The sequence below is a fragment of the Aquarana catesbeiana genome, linkage group LG04 (assembly GCF_042186555.1).
Source record: "Aquarana catesbeiana isolate 2022-GZ linkage group LG04, ASM4218655v1, whole genome shotgun sequence".
NCBI lineage: Eukaryota > Metazoa > Chordata > Amphibia > Anura > Ranidae > Aquarana > Aquarana catesbeiana.
The window spans coordinates 138,224,154-138,251,617 of NC_133327.1; the positions used below are offsets into that span (position 1 = coordinate 138,224,154).

Consider the following 27,464-nt stretch of genomic DNA (forward strand, 5'->3'; position numbering starts at 1 on the left):
TGTCGGTGCTCCTGGAGGGACTGGAAACACAAAACAACTGAGGGTCAGAGGAAAGGGAGGGGCCTTTTAAATTCTGATTTGTGTTTCCTGTAGAGGGCGGAGCCGATCAGCTCTCAAGTAGCTGTCCTGGAAGGTGAGGGGGGAAAACTGAGGTATGGTAGGGAGGTGCCTCCCTTTAAAGTTTGGAGGAAGAAGGTGTTTCCTGTTTCCGGTGGGTGGAGTCGCTATCTCTCAGGTGCTGTCCTGAAAGAGGCTTTGAAAGAGGCTTTGGGAAAAAATCTTCCAGACTTTTCTGTTCAAAACTGATTACATACATTCAGCCTATTTCAAACAAAATAACAGCTGCCAGACAAGAATCTGGTAGGTGACCCACTTATAAGTTTTGATGCTGTCAATATGAACATTCCAATAACACTCACTCGATACATTAGGTGGCACAAACTTTATTATATGCTGGAGACAAGTTAAATGATTTTTAAGTATTAAAAGCAAAATAATACAGGTTTAAATAAGTTTATGGTAACCTTTGTAGATTACCTATAAATAATGGGCATTGCTGTACTACAATATATGCCTGAATACACCAAACATGAACTGTCATTGTTGTTATGGTTACAGCATACTGTTAAACCACATCCCAAAAAACAACATGGTCCTTAGAACATACTCCCAGTGAAAACAATGGAAACTGTTTATTTAAAAAAAAAAAAAAAAAAAAAAAAAAAAAAAAAGGCCAAACGGTAAGTGACACAGTTCTCCATCGTATGCCATTTTCTAAACATATATTTTAATTGTAAGTACCCTTAAAGCAACAGCATATGTATGAGCTTTGTGTGTCATCTTCACACAGTGGAGACACTTCAGAAGCTTCTCCTTCCACTGTGTATATAGGACTGGTACATGTACACGTGTAAACAGCACACCTCACCTAGCTACTACTTGACCATCTTCTGAAAGCCACAGATTGTTACACAAATCCAGCATTTTGCTGCCAAAAGTTCATATAAAAGCTTAGGCTGAATAGTGAAAATGCGTATTACAATCACCACAAATCTTACACTTACATAATATTTATTCAATTCTCCAGCCTTAAAAATGTCCCAGCGGCATACCACTTTTGATTGCTCCTTTAAAAGGATGGCCAGTCATGGTGCCCACCAATTAGTACTTGCAGACTTCTTTCCTTTTCTTGCTGGCCGATTAGCAGACTCATACTGTTGATTTCTTCTGCATGGAATGTAATGGAGCCAAAGCATAACACTGAATCCTGACAGGTCCGGTCAGCCCAGTGGTAGACACTGCATTACAACTCAGGATTTAGTGTCCAATATTCTTTTTTTATGGGAATTGGCAAGTGGAAAAATCCAGATTCCCCCCAAAAAATAAATAGCCAGCAAATGTCAGTTTATAATCCACAAGGAAGCTTTCTCCTCCATTATATTTAGAAACATTTTGCCTTTTTTTACCAACCTAAAAAGCTCTCCTACTGTCCATTGTCATTTATTTGTTTCAAAAAGATAAAATTTCAAATTCTTCATCTTCAGAATCAAAGAACCTGTCAAGGCGATCCGCATCTGAGGAATCTAATACAAAATGATTATTTCCTACTATATACAGAATAACATTACAAATTCAAATCATTTTGCATAAAACAAAAAGGTCACATGATTAACTTAGCCAGAAATTAATTATTTAGCTGCCAGAGGAGACAAAACATTTCCTCAAATAGGCCATTTGTTCCAAATCACAGCTTGTGTAAATGTAAATACTGCAAGTAATTTTCCACACTAAAGTGGATGTAAACCCGATTCATGAAATTGGAGCTGGGCACATATATCTGTAGTGTTTCCTTATCTCTCTTAAAAGCCCTAAGTCCCGTGGCTTTCTCCTGCTCTGCTCTTCTGTTATCAGCATGATAACTTCTGACAAGCTCTGACACGTGATAAAACCAGGCTGGATTTTGTGTCAGGGTGGGGGCTACAAATAAATTAGCAGACAGCTGCTTTACTCACAGGACAGCTCTGAAAGTCCCTGCCTATCTGGAGGGGGGGGGGGGGGGGGGGGGGGTGTGCGCCTTTCCACCAATCAGCTGTCTCCCATTGTAATCCAAGACTTCTCTCAGTGCAGAATGAGGAAGTGAAAATTCTAACAGGATGTGCACTTTCTAAACAGTATATAAAGCAGAAGACAGCAGATATACACGTAAAACTTATGTAGGAGAATTTGTTTCATCTCTGTGTATCATCTGAGGCTGTTCACTTCACTGGGTATATGGAGGGTTTACATCCACTTTAATGTAAATTACCAGGGATATTAGAGGGGGGCACACAAATCTTTCATAAAGCTGATGTTACATGGGCAATCCTGATGCTGGGAACAAAATGCTAAAAAAACAACTTACCCGTTTTCATGGAATTGCTTCTTCACCAGCCAGGTCAGCAATATGATGATCCCTTGCTACCCCCTCACTACCAAGGGAGATTCTGGGCCAGTGAGGAAGCATTTCCACACAGGTAAGTGGAAGGCTCTCCCGTATAATTCTGCAATTGCGAATGTGTCATCAGCTGCAAAGTCACATTGGTGACATCAGCCTAACACTATTTGACCTTTAACTGCTTCAGTGCCGGAAGATTTTACCCACCTTCTTGACCAGACCTCTGGATGCCTGTCTCCAGGACTAGGTAAATAGCCAAATACCGCTTAAATGCATCAAAACCGGGTATGTATAGAGAGGGAACAAGGAGCCTCTATAGTGTGTTATTTTTTGCGTTTTACTGCATATAAATTTAAAAGGTCGGGTACTCACAGTTAATATACATAATAATACAGTGTATCAAAAGAGCGGTGAGCTCGCAGTCAGGACGTCACTTCTGGTGTTCGTATGTCCATACGGATACCGGAAGGGACGTCCTGGCTGCTCGTTTGAGCACTTTATTTTTGTTGGAGCACAACACTATCTATTGATTGCAGCACAGATACGCTCTCCTTCTCCTCACTGACAGGATCCATGTGAGGAGAAGGAGAGCCATGAGAGCCGATCGGACACAGCCATCATGTGATGAGGAGGGCCAATCACAGGGCCCTACTGCTGATCCGAGATGCGGGGGACACAATCGCATCGGGGCTGCGCGATCCCGCTCCTTCTGAGGGACGTCAGGCCGGGTGGGAGGAGGTTAAAACAAGAAAAAATGATGCGGGTATATAGTGCAGAAACCTAGGGCCTTAGCAGCAAGCTTGCACGCTCTCCAGAAGTGTTGGAAGTGTCAGAACAGACCTGTACTTAGACAAGTTGTACACTTATTCACCTCCAGCAGGTTTTGTAGCAGGGTCATTGTAATCGTTATGTATTCCTAAATAGCAAATTTATTACATTTCAAAAACATCTAGTTTAAGTACACAGTTTGTCTTTACTTCATATTACTGTAACGCTCTATTGCAGCCTTTGTCAACCTTTTCAACACAGAGGAACCCTTGAAATAACTTTCCCGTCTCAGTACAGCTCATGATGCTAAATGTGCTACAACACCTTTGGGTTACAGTACCTGCATCCCTACAGCTCATATGATACATTAGTGTGATAGTCAGTGAGAAGAATGCTCCTTAAGCGACAAACATCGGGTGATATTTGGCCTGTGTGTACAGTAGCCAGTCCGACAGAAGCTGCCTGGACATTTGGCTTCTGATGAAGGGGGCGTGACCAAAAAAGGTCTACCGATCGACATGCGATCAGTGTGTTATAACATCGGATCATGAGTACAGGCTCTCCTCTTGAGCTCTTCAGTTTTTTTTTCGCTCAGCCCACTGGGTTGCACGAAAAAAAAAAAAAAAAAAAAAAAAAAAAAAAGATAGTGTGTACTGGGTTTTACACTTGTGGTCATTGTAAAGAATAACCCCCTTACAGATAGCTAAACAGATCAATGGTGTCAGTGAGAACTTATCTGAGAGGCAGAACTTGCTCATTGCTTAAGGAAACCTCAAGCAACCTTTGGAACCCTAGTTGAGAAACCCTGCTCTATTGTATGGACCTTCTTGTATACTGATGGATGAAAAGCCCTGCATGTACAGTAGCTCACAACCTACCTGCTTTTGGGAGAAGTGAAATGTATCCAGGTATAGATCTCAAGTGACACATGGTACTCATGGGGTATGTGAACTGGTTCTAACATTCTTTAAAAAAAACACTAATCAAACAGTCTTACCTGGTGTAAGATTAAGTACATCCGGATTGGACAAATGAATAGGCAACTGATCCACCACCTCAAACATAGGTAAGGCTCCATTAGTAAGGTATAACTGGAAATAAGCAAATAGCACTGTCATCATAGTTCAGATCTTGTGATATAGATTTGGCAGTTCATATAGCTTTACAGTTTTTCTGGTACAAACCTTTCTGATGCGTTGACACCAATCATCAAAATCCTCCTCAGAATTGCAGAAGAATCCCTAAGATGTAGAAAAGGACTGTGGTCAGGGTTAGTGAAGGAGTTCATATAGGGTTCTTTGCTAGAGTATCACTCACCACTGCAATAGAGGGGTCAATCTCAGACATATGCATTCGACATGGAGGATGCTGACAGTGGAAGCTATCATCTATTATATCCCCACTATCACTGGGCTCCACAGAGAGCTGTGTAGTATGAGGATCCAAGTAAATCAGCTCATCCCCTGTAAAATATATAATTTAAATGACTACACAATGCCACTAAATAGAAATCTTTAACATGGTAAAATCATGTTAAATATACACTCAGACAGACAAGATTACTAAGCACTTTGCATATTAAAGATAAGATAAAAGAGGAAAAAAGGTGTTCCTCCATCCCCAGCAGCTTTAGTCCAGCTCATAAAAAGTGCACAAAAAAAAAATATATATTTTTCTTGAAAGTGCCATACTTCTGAAAATGCTACTTACCTGAATTTCACTGGCCTTAACACTAGTGTACCTCACACCCAGAAAAGCATGTAAACACATGAATTTCAGAAGTGTGTGAGAATTTCCCATCTTTATACCTGGTCTGGGTTAGTGAATCAGAAAGCATTCAAGCCAACCAATTAGCAGGGGTATTAAGCAAACAGAATTTTTAGCGTAAATCAGAAATGCCAAACAACATAAACTTTTTTTTTAATTGATGTAGATATAGCTATTGTGTAACCACTTTTCCATGTGACACAGCTTTCACTTTCACGTGTAAGTTTACCATAAAAAGCTTCCCTGAAGAGCTATTAGTGGCTTTCATAAATATTATGTACTCTTATTAAACATTTCTGTAAGTTTCTTGTGCAATCTGATATATTAAAAGCAGCTAAAAAAAAAAAAGCCTAAAAATTAAAGTTGTCAATATTCTGCTCTAGGGTTACTGGACAGGAAGTCAATTATGTGCAAGAAAATATTGCACCCCACTATAGCACCCTCTATGTTGTTGTATTCAGCTACTTAAGCATACCAGGGAACCCTCTAGCGTGGAGATACTATTGCACAGAGAAGGAAAGTATAACATGTTTGTTATTTTAATTACACACAAAAAAAAGGAAGCTTTACAAATCACTTTAATGCTGTCTGTTTATCACTCTAATTTGATCCCCTACAGACCTAACACTATCAAACTACAGTACCATCCCTTATTTAGAAGTGGAGCACTACAGCATATTCAGCACATCTTTTAGCCCCTTCCCTACCCACTCATTTCTGGGTCACCAAATTTAGAATGATCTTAGGTCTTCTGATAAGATCATGAGACTTCTACAGAACTATCAATATATATTAAAAAAAAAACACAAAAAAACAAACAAAAAAAAAAACAAAAAAAACAAATTGTGACATTTCAACCAGTAGTTTTTACTCCTCAACCTGTTACCCACTCAGTTTACTATATCCCTTACTGTGATCATTTGACTAAGTGAAGTTTATCAAAACGTCATACCTACCTACATATCCTATGAAGTAATAAGCACTATTGGGTCGACCACCAATAACACCTAATGACTGGGGTAGCATGAAGCAGTGCTGTGTCATGATGACAGAGATATAAGAAATAAGAAATTAATACGCAGCTTTGCCAAAAGATAAAATTCACAGTTACTATAGATTGTTTTAGAATCACGATACAATAAAAAAAAAAAAAAAAATACATTTGAACTTTTCCAAATTTTAAGTGAAAAGAGAAATACCTTCAGGGTCTCAATATAGGCTTCATTTATCTCACTTAGACCCAGTCTGAGAGGTATGAGTAAAACAAGAGGCTTCCATGGCATGTCTGATTCAGAGGCTCCAGCATGACCATTGCACAGTGGTCCAGCCCCACAATTTCCTGTTCTGCACAACCGCCCTGCATTGAAAAAGGAAGGCATTACTGAAACACAGCACAAGCTTCTTTAACCACCCCAATACAGGGTACTTACCCCCCCCCCCCTTCCTTCCCAGGCCATTTTTCAGCTTTCAGCGCTGTCATTCTTTGAATGACAATTACACGGTCATGCTACACTGTAACCATGTGAAATGGTTACCATTTTCTTCACGCAAATAAAGCTTTCTTTTGGTGGCATTTAATCTTTGTAAGTAATTTTTCTCCTTCACTGATGGGCACTGATGAGGCGGCACTGATGGGCACCGATGAGGTGGCACGAATATGCCGCACTGATGGGCACTGAGGGGCATAGATATGCTACATCTGTCCCCCGCCAGCTCTAACACCAAGAACCGAGCAATCAAACACAGCCGATTGCTCAGTTCTCAGGGCTCTGAACAGGGAGCTGGTGACTGTCAGTCAGAAGCTCTCTGCTCTGACCCCCCCCCCCCAATGAAGCGTTGGGCTGTGGATGGAGGGAGCGGCTGGCTCAGGCTCTCAGTGGCTCCCAGAGAGGCTGAGCTAGATGCCGGTCCAGGCATGTGGGCGGATCCTGACTGAATTGTCGCGATCTTGCCCAAGCCTGAACCAGCTCTGTGGCTTCAGCCTGCTGAAAACGGGGCACAGGAGTGCACAACAAACTGCACTCCTGAGATCCACAGGAAAAGTACAGCCAAACGAGCTTTGGCTGTACTTCTCCTTTAAGTTAGCCATATAAACGAAATTGCAAATATATTGAAAATGTTTTATATATGGTCACTCCGGTGACTCGTAGCTTAAAAGGGGTTGTAAACCCTCGAGGTTTTTCACCTTAATGCATTCTATGCATTAAGGTGAAAAACCTCCTGTCATGGAGCAGCCCCCCACCCCCCCCCCCCCTGGCCCCCCTTTTACTTACCCGAGCCCTGTAATTCCCACGACGGGAACGAGCACACCAGCTCCGGACGGTGCCATTGGCTCCCGCTGCTGTCAATCAAACCCATAGACGGGGGCGAGTCCTGCTGCTGACATGCCCGCACGGGTGTCCCGAAGGAGAGCGCTTCTCCAATGGGGCACTCGAGAGGAGGAGCCACCAGCGCTGCTGAGGGATCCCAGAAGAGGAGGACCGGGGCCACTCTGTGCAAAACCAACTGCACGGAGGAGGTAAGTATGAGATGTTTATTTAAATAAATAAAAATAAGGGTTTAGTAACCCTTTAAGCTAATCCTTCTCTTTGTTATTAGAGTCATAGCTTACATAGAGCTCCTCATGTGACAGCGCTGACAGGAAGTTAGGAGAAACCCCTCCAACATGGTCAAAACAAATCTGACAGTTTCTATCCTCCACTGCTCAATCGAAAACTGAAAAAATATTTTGCTTGAGTTGGACTCTTTTCATACTCACGTATTTCCTCAGTGACAACTGTGTTATCCATGGCGATGTGAACAGCTATTGAACTCCACTGATCAAAAGCAGTGAGTTTTCTGCAGTAAAAAAAAATAAAAAGCAGGCGTAACTACGAAAACTAGAAATGAATAAAAATATTTAGATAAATGGTATAAAAAATGGCTCAAACAAACCTTAACACCTGTGCCACTGTGTTTGGCCCGTACCACTGTCCGATGTACTTCCCTTCGCCTACTCCCATTTGAGCTGTAACACCAAGCACGCATTAATGGTACACAGAGAGCCATAATTGAATATTTAGACTTAATGTCACCTGTTTCACAACAGTTAAAAATGTTTATGTAAACACCATAACCCAACTCTTTCTTACGCCCTTTTGGCCCCTATTGAATATGTTTAGTCATATCTGTACAATAGCTGTAAAAAATACCTTGTGATCATGCTATAAAACTTCAGTGTCGTCTTGTGTACTGTTGAGTTTCACCTTAAGGACTGTTATTAGCGCAGACTAGTACAGCTCTGTGGACTGCGGAGCACCTTCCTCTATGTTATGGAGGAGAGGGGAAGGTGTTCTGCAGTCCTATGGTAACAATGCTGCTTAACTATACATACAGTACAGCAAGTGACTGTTGTCACCATAGGACAGGAAGTATGTTACTGGCATTATCACAAGGTGAAAATAAAGAAAACAAATACAGCTTCCACATCTAATGACTGGTAATCCACAATATATACAATTTTTTGTTACGTTTAGATATGCTTTAACAATTGTGCCAATATTCTAATCTACATTATCCCTCCCTTTAATGTTATAGAACAAAGTACCTTGCCTTTTCATTAAAAACAGCTTTGTGCATGGATAAGCATTTTCACATAAATCATTAATTTAAGAAAAAAAAAAAAAAATCTACAAAAAAAAAAAGCAATAGTTTTTGTGAGATATACATGTGAGCATGATTTGCTTAGTATAAAAGAAAATCTTACTTATTGTAGGTAAAAAAAAAAAAAATAAATATATTTTATATATATATATATATATATATATATATATATATATATATATATATATATATATATATATATATATATATATATATATATATATATATATATATAATGAGAGATCCTCTAACTTTCTTATAGAAAGGTGATAACACGTATACAGAGGTTTGTGCATCAATAACAAAGGCATACCTGAGTTTTAAAGGGGCCTGCCAGATTGTAACATGATGGTCGTTATAGCTAGTCTGTTTTTGAAGGCGCACAATCTAGGGCTCTCCTCATCTTCGTCCTGCCTTTCCTTCCGGGTAACTGACTAACTTTAAACACATGTATATTACATGTCCCCTGCATGATATGCACATACTTTTTATGAGCAAATGAGACACTAATTTGATGAATTGAGGATAAGGAAGACAACTCTGCAACATAAAAATTGCAAAAAGAATGCCAGCAACTCGATTGCTTCTTAATTCTTTATTGAGCACAAACAGCAGTGCAACATCAAAACGCTAACATGTTTCAGCAAAAGCCTTCCTCATAGCATGAGTTGCCGGCATTCTTTTTGCAATTTTGATGTATGGGACACAATGGCCTGAGCACCGTTATTCAGCTCATCATCCTATAAACATGCAGTAGAGCTTGGGTGAGTTTTTATCTATATAACTCTGAAACATGCACCTTCGAAAGATAACAAAAAATATTCAATACAGAAACACATAGACAGCTAGAGGCCATGTGTGCATCTTTATGATCTTTGCAGAAAACACTGGTGTCAACCTGATTTTATGAGAACAAAATGATTGGCTGTAAAACCCAAGCTGTCCAACTGTTTCTTCCCCCAGGACTTGGCCAGGGTTGGGTGTATACACAAATCATGCTATGCCAATACAGCTGAAAATGTCTGAAACAAGCACAGCATTTTCTCAAAGCAACCTAATTAGCTTATTATTGAAGTCAGAAAAAAAATAAAAAATAAAAAAAACAACAATCCTGTTGCTTCAGTGACTCACAGATCTTCTCATTCAAATACTTTTCATATATAAAAAAGGGACAATGTCTCCCCACTAGTTTTCTCACCAATCTGATGAATGGAATAGTAACTATCTTTCTTGTCTAGAAAAGCAGTCAGGATACCGAGGTATTCCCCCCGCGGTTTCTGTTTGTTCCATCTCCAATCTGAGAAACAAAAAAAAATGCAAATAAAAGTCTCTACACATTATTTCTGATAATTATTGTTAATAGTAACAGAACATAAGGAAAATTGTATAACGTTCTTAAAATATTAGAATGGAAAAGAAAGTAGAATTCCAGCCTATCACCTAACTGGTCTTAAAAATGTCCCCTCCCTCCTCTAACACCTATGGTGATTAACCTCTAAGAAAAAATATCCTTAGAGCCCTTGCACACTGGGGCGGCGTCGGCGGTAAAACGCCGCTATTATTAGCGGCGTTTTACCGCCGGTATGCGGCCGCTAGCGGGGCGGTTTTACCCCCCGCTAGCGGCCGAGAAAGGGTTAAATACCACCGCAAAGTGCCTCTGCAGAGGCGCATTGCCGGCGGTATAGCCGCGCCGTCCCATTGATTTCAATGGGCAGGAGCGGTAAAGGAGCGGTATACACACCGCTCCTTCACCGCTCCGAAGATGCTGCTGGCAGGACTTTTTTTACCGTCCTGCCAGCGCATCGCTCCAGTGTGCAAGCCCTCGGGGCTTTCACACTAGAATGCAAGGAGCGGCACTTTCGGGGCGGTTTGCAGGCGCTATTATTAGCGCAATAGCGCCTGCAAACCGCCCCAGTGTGCAAGGGCTCTTACCTATTTTTAGCCTGCTATGGCTGACTGATCTCCCGCCCATGTGTGGGAGGGATGTCATCCCCTCCCGGCCAATGAGAGCAGCCAACGATTATGACCCAGAAGTAGGCTGCCTGAGGAGGTCAGTGGCTGGCAGAGACGCCACATCGTTGGAGCCGAAGAGTATAGTTCTACTTTGAAATTAGATGTTAATTTCTATCTAGAATCAAAAGGAAAGCACCCACATGTTTGTCTATAAACACTGTTCAGATAAAAAACAACAGGCTCAATTCACTAAAATTATAATGATTGTTATTTAGCATATCCAAAGTATTATTAGCAATTCAAGCAAATACCTACCTGGCTTAAAATAATAATTGCTATATTAATTCTATTTAATTGTAGGTATTTAATCAAAAACAAACTGCCCCTTACTTTAATTACCACCACTGCGCCTCAGATAAAACTTGTTAGCAAAAATGCCACTTTAAAAAAAAAAAAAAAAAAAGAAATGTGAATAGTGTTTTAGCCTTCTAATATATCTAAATAGTGACTAAAAATAAAAAGGAAAAAAGGAAAAAACAGTGCCCCCGACATGTTTCATCATAGATTGACTTATTCATGGGATTGGCTGCACGGGATGACAATCATCCCTTTTATATCCTCCTATCAAACGAGTGTCAGAGAACCTCCTAAAGCGCCTGCGCACACCTCGTGTCTCCGCGGCCGCATAATCCCGGTCGTCCAGGTCATACATAAGTGCCATAGGATATATGTATAATCTAAGATACAGACATATTTCTCCCATATCCACTACATGTAGGAAGTACTAGACAAAAGACTAGGGTGTATTCTTACAACGGTGTATGTATCTCAATAATCCCAACACAGGGTTAGAAATTTACGGGTGTTGGGATTATTGAGATATATACACCGTAGTAGTGGATATGGGAGAAATATGTCTGTATCTTAGATTATGTGGGTCACATATATCCTATGGCACTTATGTATGACCTGGACAACCGGGATTATGCGGCCGCGGAGACATGAGGTGTGCGCAGGCGCTTTAGGAGGTTCTCTGACACTCATTTGATAGGTGGATATAAAAGGGATGATTGTCATACCGTGCAGCCAATCCCATGAATAAGTCTATCTATGACGAAACATGTCGGGGGCGTGGCTGTGAAGTATGATGCTTGAAGCTGTACAAGAAAGTGGCGATCCAATATAGTGGCCAGGCACCGAGGAGGGGGTGAGAGCTGAGGTTTAACGCCTGCACACCTCGGGTCCGCCGTGACAATATCACTGCACTGTGATCCAATTGTTTACCATGCTGTGATTTGAAGCTATATTTTTTTGCTGGCTTGGATTTTGTAAAATGTGAGTGGAAAAGTTGAAGAGTGGTAGTGTTTACAATAAATTGGTCTATACTGTTTTACACTATTGGAGCACTTTGTTATTTTACATGTGGAGCGATTTCTAAATACACTGTTGGATATCGGTTTGCTGATTTAACCCTTTCTGTGTGGTTATAAAAGCGTTTTAGCCTTGCACGCAAGTGTAGGCATTTGGAGTCGGTGAGTGCATTTCTTAAGGGAGTGGGATCACTGAACACTTTGGTGTGGTGGAAGAAATTGAGAAGACACAATTAGTCAAGGACTTTCTTCATGCATCAATATATGGACATTTTGTTTGATTCATGCACTTATGAATTTCACAGGGTGTTTTAATTGTTTAAAACACAATATTTATGCACCAGATTGCTTTCAGTGTTGTCTAAATCGGACAGTTCTGTCTTAGGTTAGCGCCACTGTTTTTTCCTTTTTTCATTTTTAGTCACTATTTAGATATATTAGAAGGATAAAACACTATTCATATTAATTATATTATTGTAATAAAACAGTAAGGCTTGGTTCACACTACTGTGATGTGAATTTAAAGCAATTCACAGTGCAATGTGATGCGACTTTGCATATTTTATGGGGTCAAGTCGCACTCTAAATTGCACCAAAGTAGCTGTAGCAAGTTCTGACTCACATTAATTAGAATGGACACCATCGAAAACAATTAGATTTGCCTTGTCATGAGATTCTGTGTGACTCAAGTCACATTAGAAGTTGTACTAATAAATGCAGCAAAAAGGAGCAATACCAAAAAAAAAATGGCTTGATCAAGAAAGACCTACAATAGGAACGTTGTATAAAAGAATTGAAATATATAATATATATATATATATATATATATATATATATATATATATATATATATATATACACACACATACACACACACATACATACACACACATATACATACACACACACACACACACACATACATACACACAAAATGGAGTATCTGAGTAGCAGGGAAGAGGATCATGCAGGAAGATTTGACAGCATATGGGAACAATGGATAGAATATACGAAAACTAGGAAATATATGGGAAATTGGGTGGAATAGGTCAAAAGGGAAGGGGAAATTGAGACAGTGGAGAGGGGAGGGAATGAATGGTACAATCAGGGAGGGGGCGGGAAATGGGCAATTAGGGAAGATTGTATGTATAGCAAATGTGATACTTTTTTTGAAAAGAAGAAAGAAGTAGTGTGAGCAAGGCCTAAATGAAACATACTGACATAAATCACAGGACACCTGTACTGAGATAAATATGAGGGGCAACCATTTATGACTTCATTTTAAAGTTGCCCTGTGGCTTTCAGTAAGGTGTCACCGATCTAAAACAAACATGCTGTAAATGATGTCATCCTGATCTGGTCAGTTGCTCACACAATGAAAGTGTATAAAAATCCCAACAGATTTTTTTCTTTTTTGCTCCCTTTGATCTGTAAAATATACCATGGGAAGCATTTTATTTTATCTGTTTGAGAAGTGCAAAAAAATAATCTTGCCATAAATCTTGACAGCTGCATTGTTGCATTTTGATGCTCTATTCTCTGTCAGCATGGCTCTCTGAACTACAGAACCTATCCTCTTTTTGTTTTGGAGAAGAGACGTGTTCAGTAGTCAGGTCCTATGTTGACAACACTGCCCATACACAAATAACAGAGTGAGTGGGCATTGTCACCCTATGAAAAAAAGTGTGTTACTGGCAGAGTTACTAGGTGAAAAAGAATGGGCAGGAGGAAATTTTTTAAAAACGAATGCAGCCACCATATCTAAGGACTGGCGAGTGTCAACGTATTACAATTTTGTTCTTGGGTTTAGATATGCATTAAAGCTATTTGATCAAGAAATCATCCAGGGAACAGATATTTTCAGAAGCAGAGGTCAGCAATGGTAGCCTCCCACCTAAACCACTTAAATGGTAGCCTACATCATTTCCTCAGGACAGGTGCTCTTTAAAAGAAGCAAAAACACAAAACGTATTACCTCTTCCTACGTGCCTGCACATCACAGCCTGAGCAAATATCATCTGTCCACAGCGTAACATACAGCCCCAGCCGGTGTCAGAGGTTGGTCCTGTTCCTCCTTAAGAAAAAAAAAAAGGGAGAAAAAAAAAAAAAAAGCCTTTACTTAGCTGAAATGTGACAATGTAATCCTGAAATCCTCCAACACAAAGATCATGTATGCAACAAAATGGATCCCACCAGGATGCAGAGCGGAAACTGGCCCTAGACACAGTTACAGTAAACATAGCCATGCTTGACTAAGAAAATGATAGTACGCTCCATCTTTTTGATCATTTGTACAGAGAAATCCTGAAATGACAAGTTGCCATTGCTGACTTATGTCTGAAAATGCTGGTTGGCTGACTGTCTCTGGCTTCACAGCCAGTGACCCAGAACAAGCATTTAGCAAATAAAGCCATCCAATTGGTCTGTATACATAGTCATCAGTAACTGAGAAAGTACTGAAGCTTTTGGATGATCACATAGGTATACAGTATTTTTACAAGCAGAGGTCCCCACTGGCAGCCTACAAATTACATTTCTCTCAATTCCTTAACCCTTTCACAACTAGTCATTTTTAAGTTTTTTTGCACACGTATAAAAAATTATTTTAGGCCCGAGGGTTAGTTAAATCCCACAAACGTATATTTTCTGAAAGCAGACGCCCTGTAGAAGAAAATGGTGTGTTTTTATGTCACGCAATATTTGTGCAATGGTTTTATCAAGCACAAAATACACTTAGATACATTTTAGGACACAAATGCAATACATTAACCAATTTTTGGTAAAATATAAATGATGAGGTTGCTCCAAGAAGACAGATACCCAAGATGTCAAGCTTTAAAATCTGCACGCGTCTGCAAAATGTTGATGAACTTTGGTACCATATATATATTTTTCATAGGCGATGCTATAAAAGCCCCTGCGGGTCATCAGTTAGAGTTAAAGTGGTTCTAAAGGCTCAAGGTTTTTTACCTTTACGCTTTCAACGCAAGAAGGTAAAAAACCTTCTACGTGCAGCTCCCTTCTCAGCCCTCCCTTATACTCCAGCGATGTGCATGAGTACATGCACTGGTCTCTCCCTCCTCATGGACTCAGACAGCAGCGGGAGCCATAGACTTCCGCTGCTGTCAATCACAGCCAGTGGCAGCTCAGGAGTGAACACGCACGAGTGCCCCCAGAGCAAGCAGTATGACACGTTTGTTATAAACAAAACCAAATCTGAACCTTTACAAACCCTTTAACCATGAATAATGGGCCCAGAATTATTGGTTTAACTCAGGCGTGTGTGCCGATATGCAACATGTGTACAACAAACAACATTTTTTTTTTTTTTTCAGCTGTACATTTTTCCCTATTAGACAGTGTGTGTGGTTGTCTATTCCCTCCATTCAGGTCTCAGGTTACACTGCGCTCTCCTCCCTAAGCTGTGAAGTATGTGACATCAGATTCCTGCCCCCTGTCTTCTATAGCTGGGAAAAAGCTTTTGATCCTTGTGTTTTACAAGGCTGTAGAGAAGAGAAAGCTGCAGACAGACAGGTACAACTTGTATAATGAGGATTTGTTTCATCTAAGGTTTGTCATTTCACTAGGTATATGTAAGGGTTTACAACCACTTTAAAACTAACGTCACCATTGGCAGCATCCACTATTGTCTCATGGCAAATTACCTATACAAAGAAAAACAATGTTACTTTGAAGACTGAGATGTTTCAAATGATGGCAGGGTGCAAAATAACATACTGGTGCAACCTTCTTTACTAAATTCTAAGCTTTCCAGCTTAACTTTTTCCACATTCAATTCTAAAGCTCGTTACCTATTGGTGGAAAGTTTCTCCGGTATGTAAACCACAGTCTCGATGTAACATCATTCAGAATCTCCTCCTTTTCTGAAAGGAAAGAAAAATGTATGTATGAAAACTGCAGTACTAAAAAGTGTCCAATCTGCCTATAGCAAACAATTAGATTAGATAATATGCTGGTTAGATGAGTCAAGAAAAAAAATGCAATATGTTCATTATGGAGTATTTTCATTTTCCAATAATTTTTACTGCCATCAGTTACTACGATCCCTTAACACTACGTGGGACACGAGCACATGAGACCTGTATCACTAGACTCAAGCATTACATTTTTCCTGCTTGTAAGATGCTTCTTGTATATGTCACTAACATGTATACTTACAGGCTAAGTTCACCTTTTCCAGAAAATTGCCTAATCAGTCAAGGGTATCAGTAAATACTAAAGAAAAAAAAAAAGAAAAAAAGTGCAGCATTGTAAAATGTTCATTCATTTTATTGTCATACCTGTAGGCCATTTGGGTCCCATCAGAAGTCTGGCTGAAAACTCCCAGTTTGCAAACCGCACCATTGGTTTTCACTCTTTTAATGCTGGGAGGATACCTCCAACGGTTTTCACATCCTAGCAACAAGGCAGGATATGAACTTTGCCAAGTTGGAGTTTATTGGCCAGGCTGCTAGGGGGACCCAAATGGCCTACAGGTATGACAATAAAATGAATAAACATTTTACAAAGCTGCATTTTTTTTTTTGTTATTATCTACTGAACTCAGCCTTTAAATGTGCAACAGAATAAATATACATTTATAATATATAAAATGTATATTTATTCTGTTGCACATTTAAAGGCTGAGTTCATCTTTTCAAGAAAATAGCCTATGCAGGCAAGGGACCCCAGTAGATACTAAAAAAAAAAAAAAAAAAAAAATGCAGCTTTGTAAAATGTTTATTCATTTTATGTGTGTGTGTGTGTGTGTGTATATATATATATATATATATATATATATATATATATATATATATATATATATATATACACATATACACACACACACACACACACAATTATAGAGAGAGAGGGAGAGAGAGCGCAATTCTGCTCTGTGAACTGGATGAGAATTGTGGGATTACAACTCAGTGGACTGTGGCAAATGATTCAGCAATATCATTATAATGCGGATCCATAAACAGATTACTGGGCTGCTTAGATCATTTCATCTCCATCATCCTCAAATGCAGAGCAGACTCGTATCTTCTCAGACATAGATATTGCTTAGATAAAAGATGTGCCGAATTACTATGTACAGAAGTCTCACATGACTGCTGCTATTGTCTCTTGTGTAATGCAGCTGTATTAGGTAGTTACCAGATTTAGCCATGTATGAAATCAGCATGTACAGTGTGATAGTAAAATCAATACATTGCAGATTTGTTCGCTGCAGGCTAACCCTTTTCCAGAGGGCCAAATTTCACAAAGTCAGCATGCCCCGCTTAACATAAAATATAACTCCATAATTTTTTTTCCCTCCCCCCATTTCCCCCTGCATTAAAGGGAAAAACAAAACAAAAACTACCCTCTCCAGAATACAGCGTTGTTCCCAACGTCTTCCTCCGTTGAGCACAGACAGTCCTCTTCAGAACGACACTGTCATTCTGCCCATTTCCTGTGAGCCCAGCCTGTCGGTTACACACCCTAGAGGGAGTGCACGTCATCATGCGGGCTTATGTAGTTCCCCTTTAAAATGAACTCTATTGGGTTTATGAAAATTGTCACACAAAATTCACAGAACGTTCACTCAATATTCTGATAAAAATACCCACCCTGTGACTAATCTGCATACCTAAATAATTGTATACATATTTTTAAAAAGGACATAAAAGATTTTTTTTATGTGGTACATTGGTTTTATTAAAAATATAATTGCTGTTTTATTATAGGTGAATGTGCAAAAATGTAATTTAAAAAATATTTTAAATAAAAAAAAAAAAAAAAAAAAAAAAAAAGGTTCCTGACAGTTGTACTATTATATACATAGTACTGCAGATAGGTGAAGGTGGCAATGTTCATCTGCAGGCTTTCATTTTGTCATGGAGCCTTCAAGTGTTTGTAAAGGCTTGTGTTTTTAAATTAAAATAACAAACATGTTATACTTTTATACTTACCTGTTCTGTGCAAAGGTTTTGCGATTCTCCTCTTCTCGGGTCCCCACTGGTGCTCCTGGCTCTTTCCACCCACAGCAAGCCATTTGCTATGGGGCACTCGTAAGTGCTTGCTGCAGACCCCAACTCTGCATTTCCATAAGACAAGTGAAGCAGGGCTCAGGCCTGCCCGTGCTCCCTCCTCACTGGCTGTAGTTGACAATGGCTCCTGCTGCTGTGTCTGAACCAATGAGGAGGGAGAGAGCCTCGGCTCTTGTGCACATCGCTGGATCGAGAACGGGCTCAGGTAAGTATTTAGGGAGGTGGCTGCATAAAATACAGCAAGGCAACAAGCCTTCTGGCTTTACAACCACTTTCAGCCTACATGTGATCTCTACATCAGAGCTGACAGTGATCAGAAGATGAAGAAAACTCTGACTGGTTCCCAATTGTTAGTGGAGTCCCCAGATGTCACTGACAACTGGAATTGAGAAACAACAACCACAAAAAGTGTCGGGTGCTAGTTCTCAATGGGGAGAAAGTACGGCGAGCAAAATAAGTATTGAACACGTCACCATTTTTATAGGTAAATATATTTCTAAAGGTGCTATTGACATGAAAATTTCACCACATGTTGGTAACAACCCATGCAATCCATACATACAAAGAAACCAAAACAAATAAGTTCAGAAATTAAATTATGTGTAATAAAATGGAATGACACAGGGAAAAACACATGAGGAAAGGGAGGTGCAAAAAGGCATGAAAAGCCAAGACACCAGCTGAAATCAGTAATTAAAAAGCAATCCTGCCCCTTGTCAGTGCAAATTAATATCAGCTGGTTCTGTCTCAACTGATGGCCTATAAAAAGGTGTCTTATTACCAAGGTGTCACAAAAGAAACATCTCATGATGGGTAAAAGCAATAAGCTCTCTCAAGACGTTCGCAACCATATTGTTGCAAAACATACTGATGGCATTTGTTGCAGAAGCATTTTTAAACTTCTGAATGTTCCAGTAAGCACTGTTGGGGCCATAATCCGGAAGTAGAAAGAACATAATTTCACCATAAACCAGCCGTGGCCAGATTTCTGACAGAGGAGTGAAAAGAATTATCAGAAGAGTTGTCCAAGAGCCAAGGACCACTTGTGCAAAGCTTCAGAAAGACCTGGAATTAGCAGGTACAATTGTTTCAAAGAAAACAAGTAGGGTACTCAACTGCCATGGCCTGTATGCACGCTCATCACGCAAGACTCCATTGCTGAAGAAAAAGCATGTTAAAGCTTGTTTAAAGTTTGCTGCACAACATTTAAGCCCCATACACACTATTATATTGTCTGCAGATTTTTGTCTGCAGATTTACCAAAACCGTATAATGAGGTCAAACCTTAAGAGTTTCAATTTGTATGCAATCAGGCAGGCCCTTGCACTACATGGTCTTGGTAAATCTGAAGACAAAAATCTGCAGAAAATCTAATAGTGTGTATGAGGCTTTGGACAAACCTGTGAAATACTGGGAGAATATAGTCTGGTCAGATGAGACCAAAATTGAACTCTTGGATGCCATAATACACACCATGTTTGGAGGTCAAATGGCACTGCAAATCACCCCAAAAACACCCCCATAACAACAGTGAAGTTTGGAGGTGGGAACATCATGGTGTGGGGCTGTTTTCAGCATATGCTACTTGCAAACTTCATATCATTGAAGGAGGGATGAATGGAAAAATGTACCAAGACATTCTTGATAAAAATCTGCTGCCACCTACCAAGACGATGAAGATGAAATGAGGGTGGACATTTCAGCAAGAAAATAATCCAAAACACAAAGCTAAGGAAACTTTCAATTGGTTTCAAAGAAAGAAAATAAAACTGCTAGAATGGCCCAGCCAATCACCTGACTTGAATCCAATAGAAAATCTACAGAAAGAACTAACGATCGGCGTTCATAGAAGAGCCCCACGGAACCTTCAAGATTTGAAGACCGTTTGTGTGGAAGAATGGGCCAAAAATCACACCTGAGCTATGCATGGGACTAGTTTCTCCATACAGGATGTGTCTTGAAGCTGTCATTACCAACAAGCGATTTTTTACCAAGTATTAAATACATTTCAGTTAGCGTGTTCAATACTTTTTCCCGGGGTGATTCTATTTTATTACACATAACTTCCTTTCTGAACTTATTTGTTTTGGTTTCTTTGTATGCATGGATTGCGTGGGTTGTTACAAACATGGTAAAAATTTTATGTCAATGAAATATATATATTTACCTAGCAAAATGGTGACACGTTCAATACTTATTTTACCCACTGCATGCTTAGGATATTACGCCAGGAAATGTTAATATACAGATTGCAGGCAGGAAGGGGTTAAGAATGTTTACAAAAATTAAAGGCAGAATGTAATGTTACTGGAGATGGGACATTGTGGGCAACCATGTATAGGATGGTTGTTCAGGGGAAAAAAAAAAAAAAAAAAAAAAAAAAAAAAAACACAGAATACTGCTACATTGGAAACCTGCTGTAGCAATTTGAAATATATGTTTTAAGTGGAAAACACTAATCAAGATATTTCAATATGTTTTTGTATATGGGTGCAGAGGCAACATTAATATTTAGGAAAGGGTAGAAAACCATAAATAGTAGATGAACATTGAGGTATGGTTGAAAGTAAACCTTTCACAACCTATATGCTAATTGAACTAAGCATATGATGAGTCACGTCAGTACAATCAGGAGATGCAGAGATACACGCAGCTGAACATATTCAAATTTTGAAGGTTGTTGAAAAAGGATTGCTTTCTCCATTTTCATATTGGTCTGTTATTGTGAAGGGTGGCCTAGTGGCCTCTGACCATGAGGAAGATGGGAATGGCCAAAGTTGCCCTTACAGAACAAGATTTGCATATAGAACAAGATTTGCATATATTACTTCAGCTGCCTGGACATCATGTGTAACCTGGGTTAATGCAAGGTTATAGTTCCATTTGCATCCCCATGTTGTTTTATATTATTATTATACAGCGTTTATATAGCGCCAACAGTTTGCGCAGCGCTTTACAACATGAGGGCAAACAGTATAGTTACAATAAAATTCAATACAGGAGGAATCAGAGGGCCCTGCTCGTTAGAGCTTACAGTCTAGAAGGGAGGGTCGAGTGGAACAACTGTGGTGGATGATCAGATGGGGAAAATAAAATTGTTAGGCTTCTCTGAAGAGGAGTGTTTTCAGGGATCATCAATACAATACCTGTCAAAGCACTGTAGTTCTTCCCCAGTATCCATACTGGCTCTGCAGTTTCTGGAAAATCGGGTGCATCAGAAAAGCGGAGCGTGTCATAGGTGAGGGTTGCTATGAGAAAAAAAAAAAAAAAGACAACACGGCTATATGATTTATGCCCTTGCAATTTTTCTTTAATATAGGTTTATTTTATGAGGATTTGTAAAAAGCAGTTAAGCGTCAAGTGCAGGAACCCCTAGAGCCCAGATTTCATTTTATTGGGGGGGGTCACAGCAGTTGCACCTGTAATAGGGCCCCTGCTTCAGTAGAGCCTGAGTCAATTATTTCCTTCCTATCCCACAAAATCCTTAATTAAACCCAAAACCAATTTCTCAAAGATCTGCCCTGCGTGGCACTCATTCTCCACACTATTTTGTTATCCCTACAATGTTTTTGTATGTAATTGTGTGAACACGTGTAGACCTATTATCTAAGGAGATGCAATAAAAATGATCTGATTTATAAAAAAAAAAACCCCAAAAACAAACATTTTATGTATTGATCCTTGTGGCAACTTCATTAGGTTTCTTTCTTTAGGCTTTTTCCCTTTATTTTGACCTGGTGACTGAGCCAGTAACACAATTACTGTGTTAGGGTGTCTCTATTTCCATTCTAGATGAAGGTGCAATGGAGACACCTTTGGACTGCAGCATTGTCAATCTGGGGGAATGATAGTGTTAGACCAGCAGGTTTAGATGGATTTGACTATTAAGTTGAAGTTGAACTCCAGCTAACAATTTTTAAGCAGTTACAGCAACAGTTTTTACCCTTTTTGGGATAAAGGTTTCCATGAATGAAGCTGAATAAAAGCTGACCATTGTAAGCACCCATTAGGGGAGGAGGGGGGTGTGAGGGGACTGTAGAGATGCTCAAGTATCCTGACAGCTGCAAGTGCCAGCTGTCAGAATAGAATAGCCAGCAGGAGAGATTTGGTCATCTGCAATCGTTAGCATGGATAAAGGAACTGAGACATTTCTTTTATTCAGTCCACAGGGCTGAATGAAAAAAAAAAAAAAAAAAATCTATGGTGTATAACCTGCTTAGGTTTAAAGAATAAGTTCACCTTCAGGAACATGTTTACATGTTCTACCTGTTTTTAGGGTGGAATATGTAACATGCTCCCGCTTCGGCAGCCACTCGGTTCCCCGCACCAGCTGTCACTTTCTGAAAAGAGCGCAGCCATGGGGGGTTCCGCCCACGAGGCTGTGTCATTCATTCACATAGTTCTGTGAATGAATGAACTACAAGTACCGACATCCTTTGTGGCTGTTGGCTTGTAGTTCTCAATGAACTACCACAACGCTGTTGATCGCCCTGGTAGCTCAATGAGTCTTCCTGTCTGTACGATGCTACACAGTCATAGTCTGCAGGAGACCTTCATGGCACCAATGACTGTTCAATGCTTTCCCGGCTCCTAAACAAAAAAGGAAGTGCACATTTTATTGCCCAAAAAAAGTGTATGTATGTATGTATATATATATATATATATATATATATATTATATCTCTTCTGTTTATGATCTGTTTTCCGGAAAGAACGTGTATTGTGCCTGATTAGTTAAAATAGTTTCTTTATGGATCACCTGCTGAATCTGGTGCTTTGAATTGCTTTTGCATTCACGTTGACTTGTATGGGGGGGGGGCCTCAGAGGCAGATATGAGCCTCAAGAAATTCAGTTTATGGTGTTCTGCGTCTACAGCTTTATCTTCTTTTCAAATCTTGGTGATGAGACAAAGCTTGTACAAAAAAAAAAAACACTACTCCTGTACATGGTTGCTCTCATGAGCACCTTCTTTTTCTGGAATGGCCGTGTATGTCACAATTACCTTTGTAAACCAATGAAAACGAATAAAAATGTGTTGAACAAAAACATTACACGTGTGACCATTTGTATATAAACTAATACTGATGTTTTGTATGAAATACTCCAAAAAGAATGAGCTGTGGTTTGAAAAGCTGCAGTTTTATTTCTTCACACTTTTTTATCACTGAACCTTAAGAGTTTGTGAACATGGACATTTTTTTTTGTATGACTGGCATAAGTTTCTGGGCACTGGTGAGCCACAGGTGCCACATACAGCCTTCCAGACAAGTCTTGCAAATGCTGATGATTCAATGCATCAGTGTTTACGCAAACATACATTTAAAATGTCTTTCCTGAGCATTAAAGCGGAGTTCTGCTTAAAAAAAATAAATAAAAGTCAGCAGCTACAAATACTGCAGCTGCTGACTTTTAATAATCAGACACTTACCTGTCCCAGGGTCCAGCGATGCGGGGGTACAAAGCCCCACTTGTCTCTCCCTCCTCTCTGCGGCGCTGACACTGTAACTGTGGGCGCCCGGCTGTGCACCCACTGCGCATGGGCGAGCCATGCACTGTGACTGGCCGGGCAATCATCTGGGACCTGTGACGTGTCCTAGATGATTGCCGAGAGGGAGGGGGAAGAGATGATCTCCCTTCCGGTGCCACGGTGCACCGGAAGTGGGAGCTGGGACACTCTGAAAAGAGGGTACTGGCTCCCCGCCCCCCGAAAAAATGACATGCCATATGTGGCATGTTAGGGGGTCACCTCCCTTAAAGCGGAAGTTCCATTTTTGGGTGGAACTCCGCTTTAAAGTGTTACTAAACCCACAACAGTAAAATCAGTCTATACAGTAAAACATGCTTGCTATACTCACTGTGGAACCTAAGGGGTTAATCCTGCCTTCTCTGGTCCTCTTCTTCCACTGTCCCCAAACCATCTCCTGATAGAACAGAGTATTAGGGGCACTCTGCACATGCTCAGTTTGGTGTGTATTGCTAGAGAGTTTTTTTCCTTTCTTGGGAGAGTGCATGTCATCAGCACAGGGCCAATCAGCACTGTCCAGACAGACAGAGGGTCAGGGGTCCTGCAGCTTCAATCAGGGGAGAATGAAAATTCCTCTTACACGCTTTAACTAGACACTGATAGAAGTCAGAAGACTGCTCTAACTGCTGACAAGAAAAGGTATTTAGCAGTTTATATTTACTAAAATGATTGCAATTCCATGTTCCTTGTAATATGGGAGACCAGATATAGTGAATGCTGGGTCCTGGGTTTAGTAACACTTCAAGTTTCACATTTGGGAAATACATTGTACACAAATGCAAGGGTAAACGGTGATGCAAGAGTAAAGCTGCAGACAGCCATTCACTTGAATGGCAGGCCGTTTGCAGCACTGGAAAGCGACAAGAAATTTACAATAGGCTTAGAAAATGCCTAAAAACACCCATGTGCATGAACTCTAATAATTAATAAAGGAATTCTTTTATTTTTTTTTACTAAACAAGAGCTTGCTACCAGCTGTTGGCAAACTATTCTTCTCCATGCCAAATGCAGGTTACAAATGCAGTGCGAGAGTGTCACCCGTCCTCTGCCTGATTAAATAAGCTTTATTTGTCACATAGAAAACACATAAAAATGAAACATGCTTAGTCCTAAGCTTATGCGTTTCTGCCCAGTACGGGCCTTAATTGTAGCAACTATGCTACCTCCTTTAGATTTACCAAAACTAATATGGGGGCTGACCTAAAGAAAAAAACGAAACATCCACGGGGAATCAAATGAAGCAGGCCCCTGCACTACAAACAATGAGCACTTGAGCCATCTCACCAGGAAGATGTCACTGCACAAAGCCAATCATATGAGGTATTCCCTACGCCACAGCTGCTTGTGCAAGGGGTGTGTATGTGTGTGGCTGCTGGATGGGAAATGCCCTGGTTGCTTATGTTTGGCAGTTGGCAGTGTCAGACTCCTGGCAGGATAGCTCAAGTGGGTTTGGACCAGAATCTGAACACACCTGAGCTTATCTCTGCTTGTGAAGTGTTATACTCACCCAAGTCCCCCCATCCAGGTCCCTCGCTGACACGGTTTCCACCTGTGAGGGACCATCTAATCTGGCGTTAACCCTCACTGACCGGCCCCCTTCATTCTTCTTGGTCTGGCACCAGTCCTCTTCTGGATCCTAACAGAACCCCTCCACCCCAAAGGAAATGGTCTATGTTACGCAGGCTGTGAAGTGGACACCTGGAAAAAGGACCCCTCCAGGATGTAAACAGAGTGGAGAAGAACCTGGCGGTAGAGCGTGCCCTAAAGCCACTGTAAGAAACACCAGGACACGCACTGTCTCTTCTGCAATATAATGCCCCTACCTGCCTGCTCACCGTCTTCTCTGGTGCTGAGTGCCGGGATGATGGCCTCCCCCCACCGGCGCTCTGAAGAATATGTGGTGCAGGACCATTGAACAGGTATGTATTAAGCCTTTAGTTCCACTTTAACCACATCCCACCTGACCTATAGCAAAATGATGGCCGGGTGGTGGTTTCATTATCCTACACTGGGTGTCATATAACATCCAGCAGAATAAGCCGCTTGTGCACACCCCCGAGTGGTGATCGATAGTGTGGTGTCTCGCTCTGACACACCACATCTCCAATCTCAGTAAAGAGCCTAGCGCTTTATCATGTGATTAGCTGTGTCCAATCACAGCTGATCACATCATGACCAGGAAGTGCCGGTTATCGACTTTTCCTCTATTCGCGCTGGCAAGGCACGAGCAGAGGAGAGCCTTTTCAAAATTTTTTTTTTTTTAATTTGTTTAGCAAAAAATAAAAATACCAAGTGGCGATTAAATACCACCGAAAGAAAGCGCTGAAAATTGGCCTGGGCAGGAAGGGGGTAAAAGTGCCCTGTATTGAGGTGGTTAAAGAGGGAGTCCCTGCGAAAAAAAAAAAATTAAAAGTCAGCAGCTACAAATACTACAGCTGCTGACTTTTTAAAAAAAGGACACTTACCTGTCAAAGCGATGTCGGCACCCGAGACCGAATCGTCCCTCGGTCCCAGGGTGCTGCCGCCGCCATTCTCTGTAGGGGAATCAGGAAGTGAAGCACTGCGGCTTCACTTTCCGGTTCCCTACTGCGCATGCGTGAGTCGCGTTGCGCTTCCTAACTGGTCCCCGCTGTCTCTGGGACCCGTGTGTGTTCCCAGCAGACAGCGAGGTGGGGACGGGAAGAGGCATAGACTCCCGTGGGAGTCTATGCTGGAAGTGGGTGCAAATACCTGTCTTAGACAGGTATCTGCACCCCCCTCCCCCCTGAAAGGTGCCAAATGTGACACCAGAGGGGGGGGGGGGTGTTCCGAAAAGCGGAGGTTCAATTTTTGTGTGGACCTCCGCTTTAAGGTAAGTGAAAACAGGGATTGAGCGAGTTTGTATAAAACCCAGAAGTCAGACAGGGGGGGGGGGAGGGGTGTAATGCTATCCTGGAGTTGGGCTCTAAATCGGTACATCTTGATTTATTTTTCCTTTTGATTTTCCAGAACATAACATTGTAGAGATATGTATACAGCCACATATAAAGATCAGATCTATTTCTGTGACAGTTTCATGCCAGATGAGTTCTGCCTGAACTCTGCTACCAACCTATTTATACTTCATTATTATCATGTGTACAGTGAAGCAGTCATAGGCCTCCAATATAGAATCAGAACAGTATTACACGATCAGTGTGAACATTCTCCATACTGAACACCTGAAGTGAGGCTCTGTCCATAGACTATACACCTCCAGCCCAGTACTGCACCCACCTGCGTCCATGTCTCTGTGTACAGCACGCAGCCCGCAGTCTCCTCAGTGGTGTTCAGCTCCTCCAGGTCCCCCTGTGATGTGAAAAGACAACCAGCGCGGCCTTCACTCATCGGACACTGCCTGTGTTCATCACCAGCTCACCCCACTCTCCTCCGTCCCGAAGCTCCATCCGCTCCACACTGCACCTCTTCCTGGTTTTCGATCACTGGGATCACATGACAGCCTACAGCCAATCGCAGCCCTCTGATAGAGGGCGGAGACCGGGGCGTCTGTATTTATGAATAAACTTTATTTAGCGCAATGAACACACTGACATCTGACAGGACTTTTCAGAGCTGTCATCACAGTATTTCCTTTCCAATGCTCTGTGTCCCCATGCTGACTAATATCTTCCCACACACAGGTCCTGTTCTTCCTCAGGAGGAGGGAGTCCTGCTCAGTGTTGCCAACTGTCAGTATTTTTACTGGCAGCCAGTAAAAAACGGGCACTTTTCTCCTGCCATTACATGCCAGTGACAGGAAAAGGTTGCCAGTAAAAAATATACCTGTGGCACTCAGTTCAGAACTGAGTATGCGCAGTTCCAGTCTAGAGCCATCAGAGACCATCTGAGTGCCTGCTACAGTGTGTTTGGGCGGCGCAGGCAGGTGGCGGGTCTGGCGGAGGAGGTACCCGAGTCTGTCGTATGATGTCATAGTGCAAGGGAGCCGAGCAGAG

General features: G+C 41.0%; 1 protein-coding gene across 3 annotated transcripts; it reads right to left on the bottom strand.

The window, feature by feature from the left end:
• Positions 1–427: 427 nt before the first annotated feature.
• ATG4B (autophagy related 4B cysteine peptidase) lies at positions 428–26,996 on the bottom strand. 3 transcript variants are annotated; one of them, XM_073625758.1, is made up of 13 exons: positions 26,749–26,991; positions 21,116–21,217; positions 15,747–15,818; positions 13,910–14,008; positions 9,810–9,908; positions 7,904–7,976; positions 7,728–7,807; positions 6,169–6,326; positions 5,926–6,004; positions 4,520–4,665; positions 4,387–4,443; positions 4,200–4,293; positions 428–1,583 (listed from the first exon to the last, which is right to left on the bottom strand). In XM_073625758.1, exons 1-13 carry the CDS (start codon positions 26,756–26,758, stop codon positions 1,510–1,512), a joined length of 1,143 nt encoding a protein of 380 aa, XP_073481859.1. In that variant the 5' UTR covers positions 26,759–26,991; the 3' UTR covers positions 428–1,509. The 3 variants fall into 3 exon arrangements, 2 of the variants coding, with proteins under 2 accessions (XP_073481859.1, XP_073481861.1); XM_073625760.1 differs by lacking the exon at positions 21,116–21,217 and having other exon boundaries at positions 26,749–26,993; XR_012243767.1 differs by lacking the exon at positions 428–1,583 and having other exon boundaries at positions 4,256–4,293; positions 4,387–4,461; positions 26,749–26,996.
• Between the last annotated feature and the right edge of the window lie 468 nt (positions 26,997–27,464).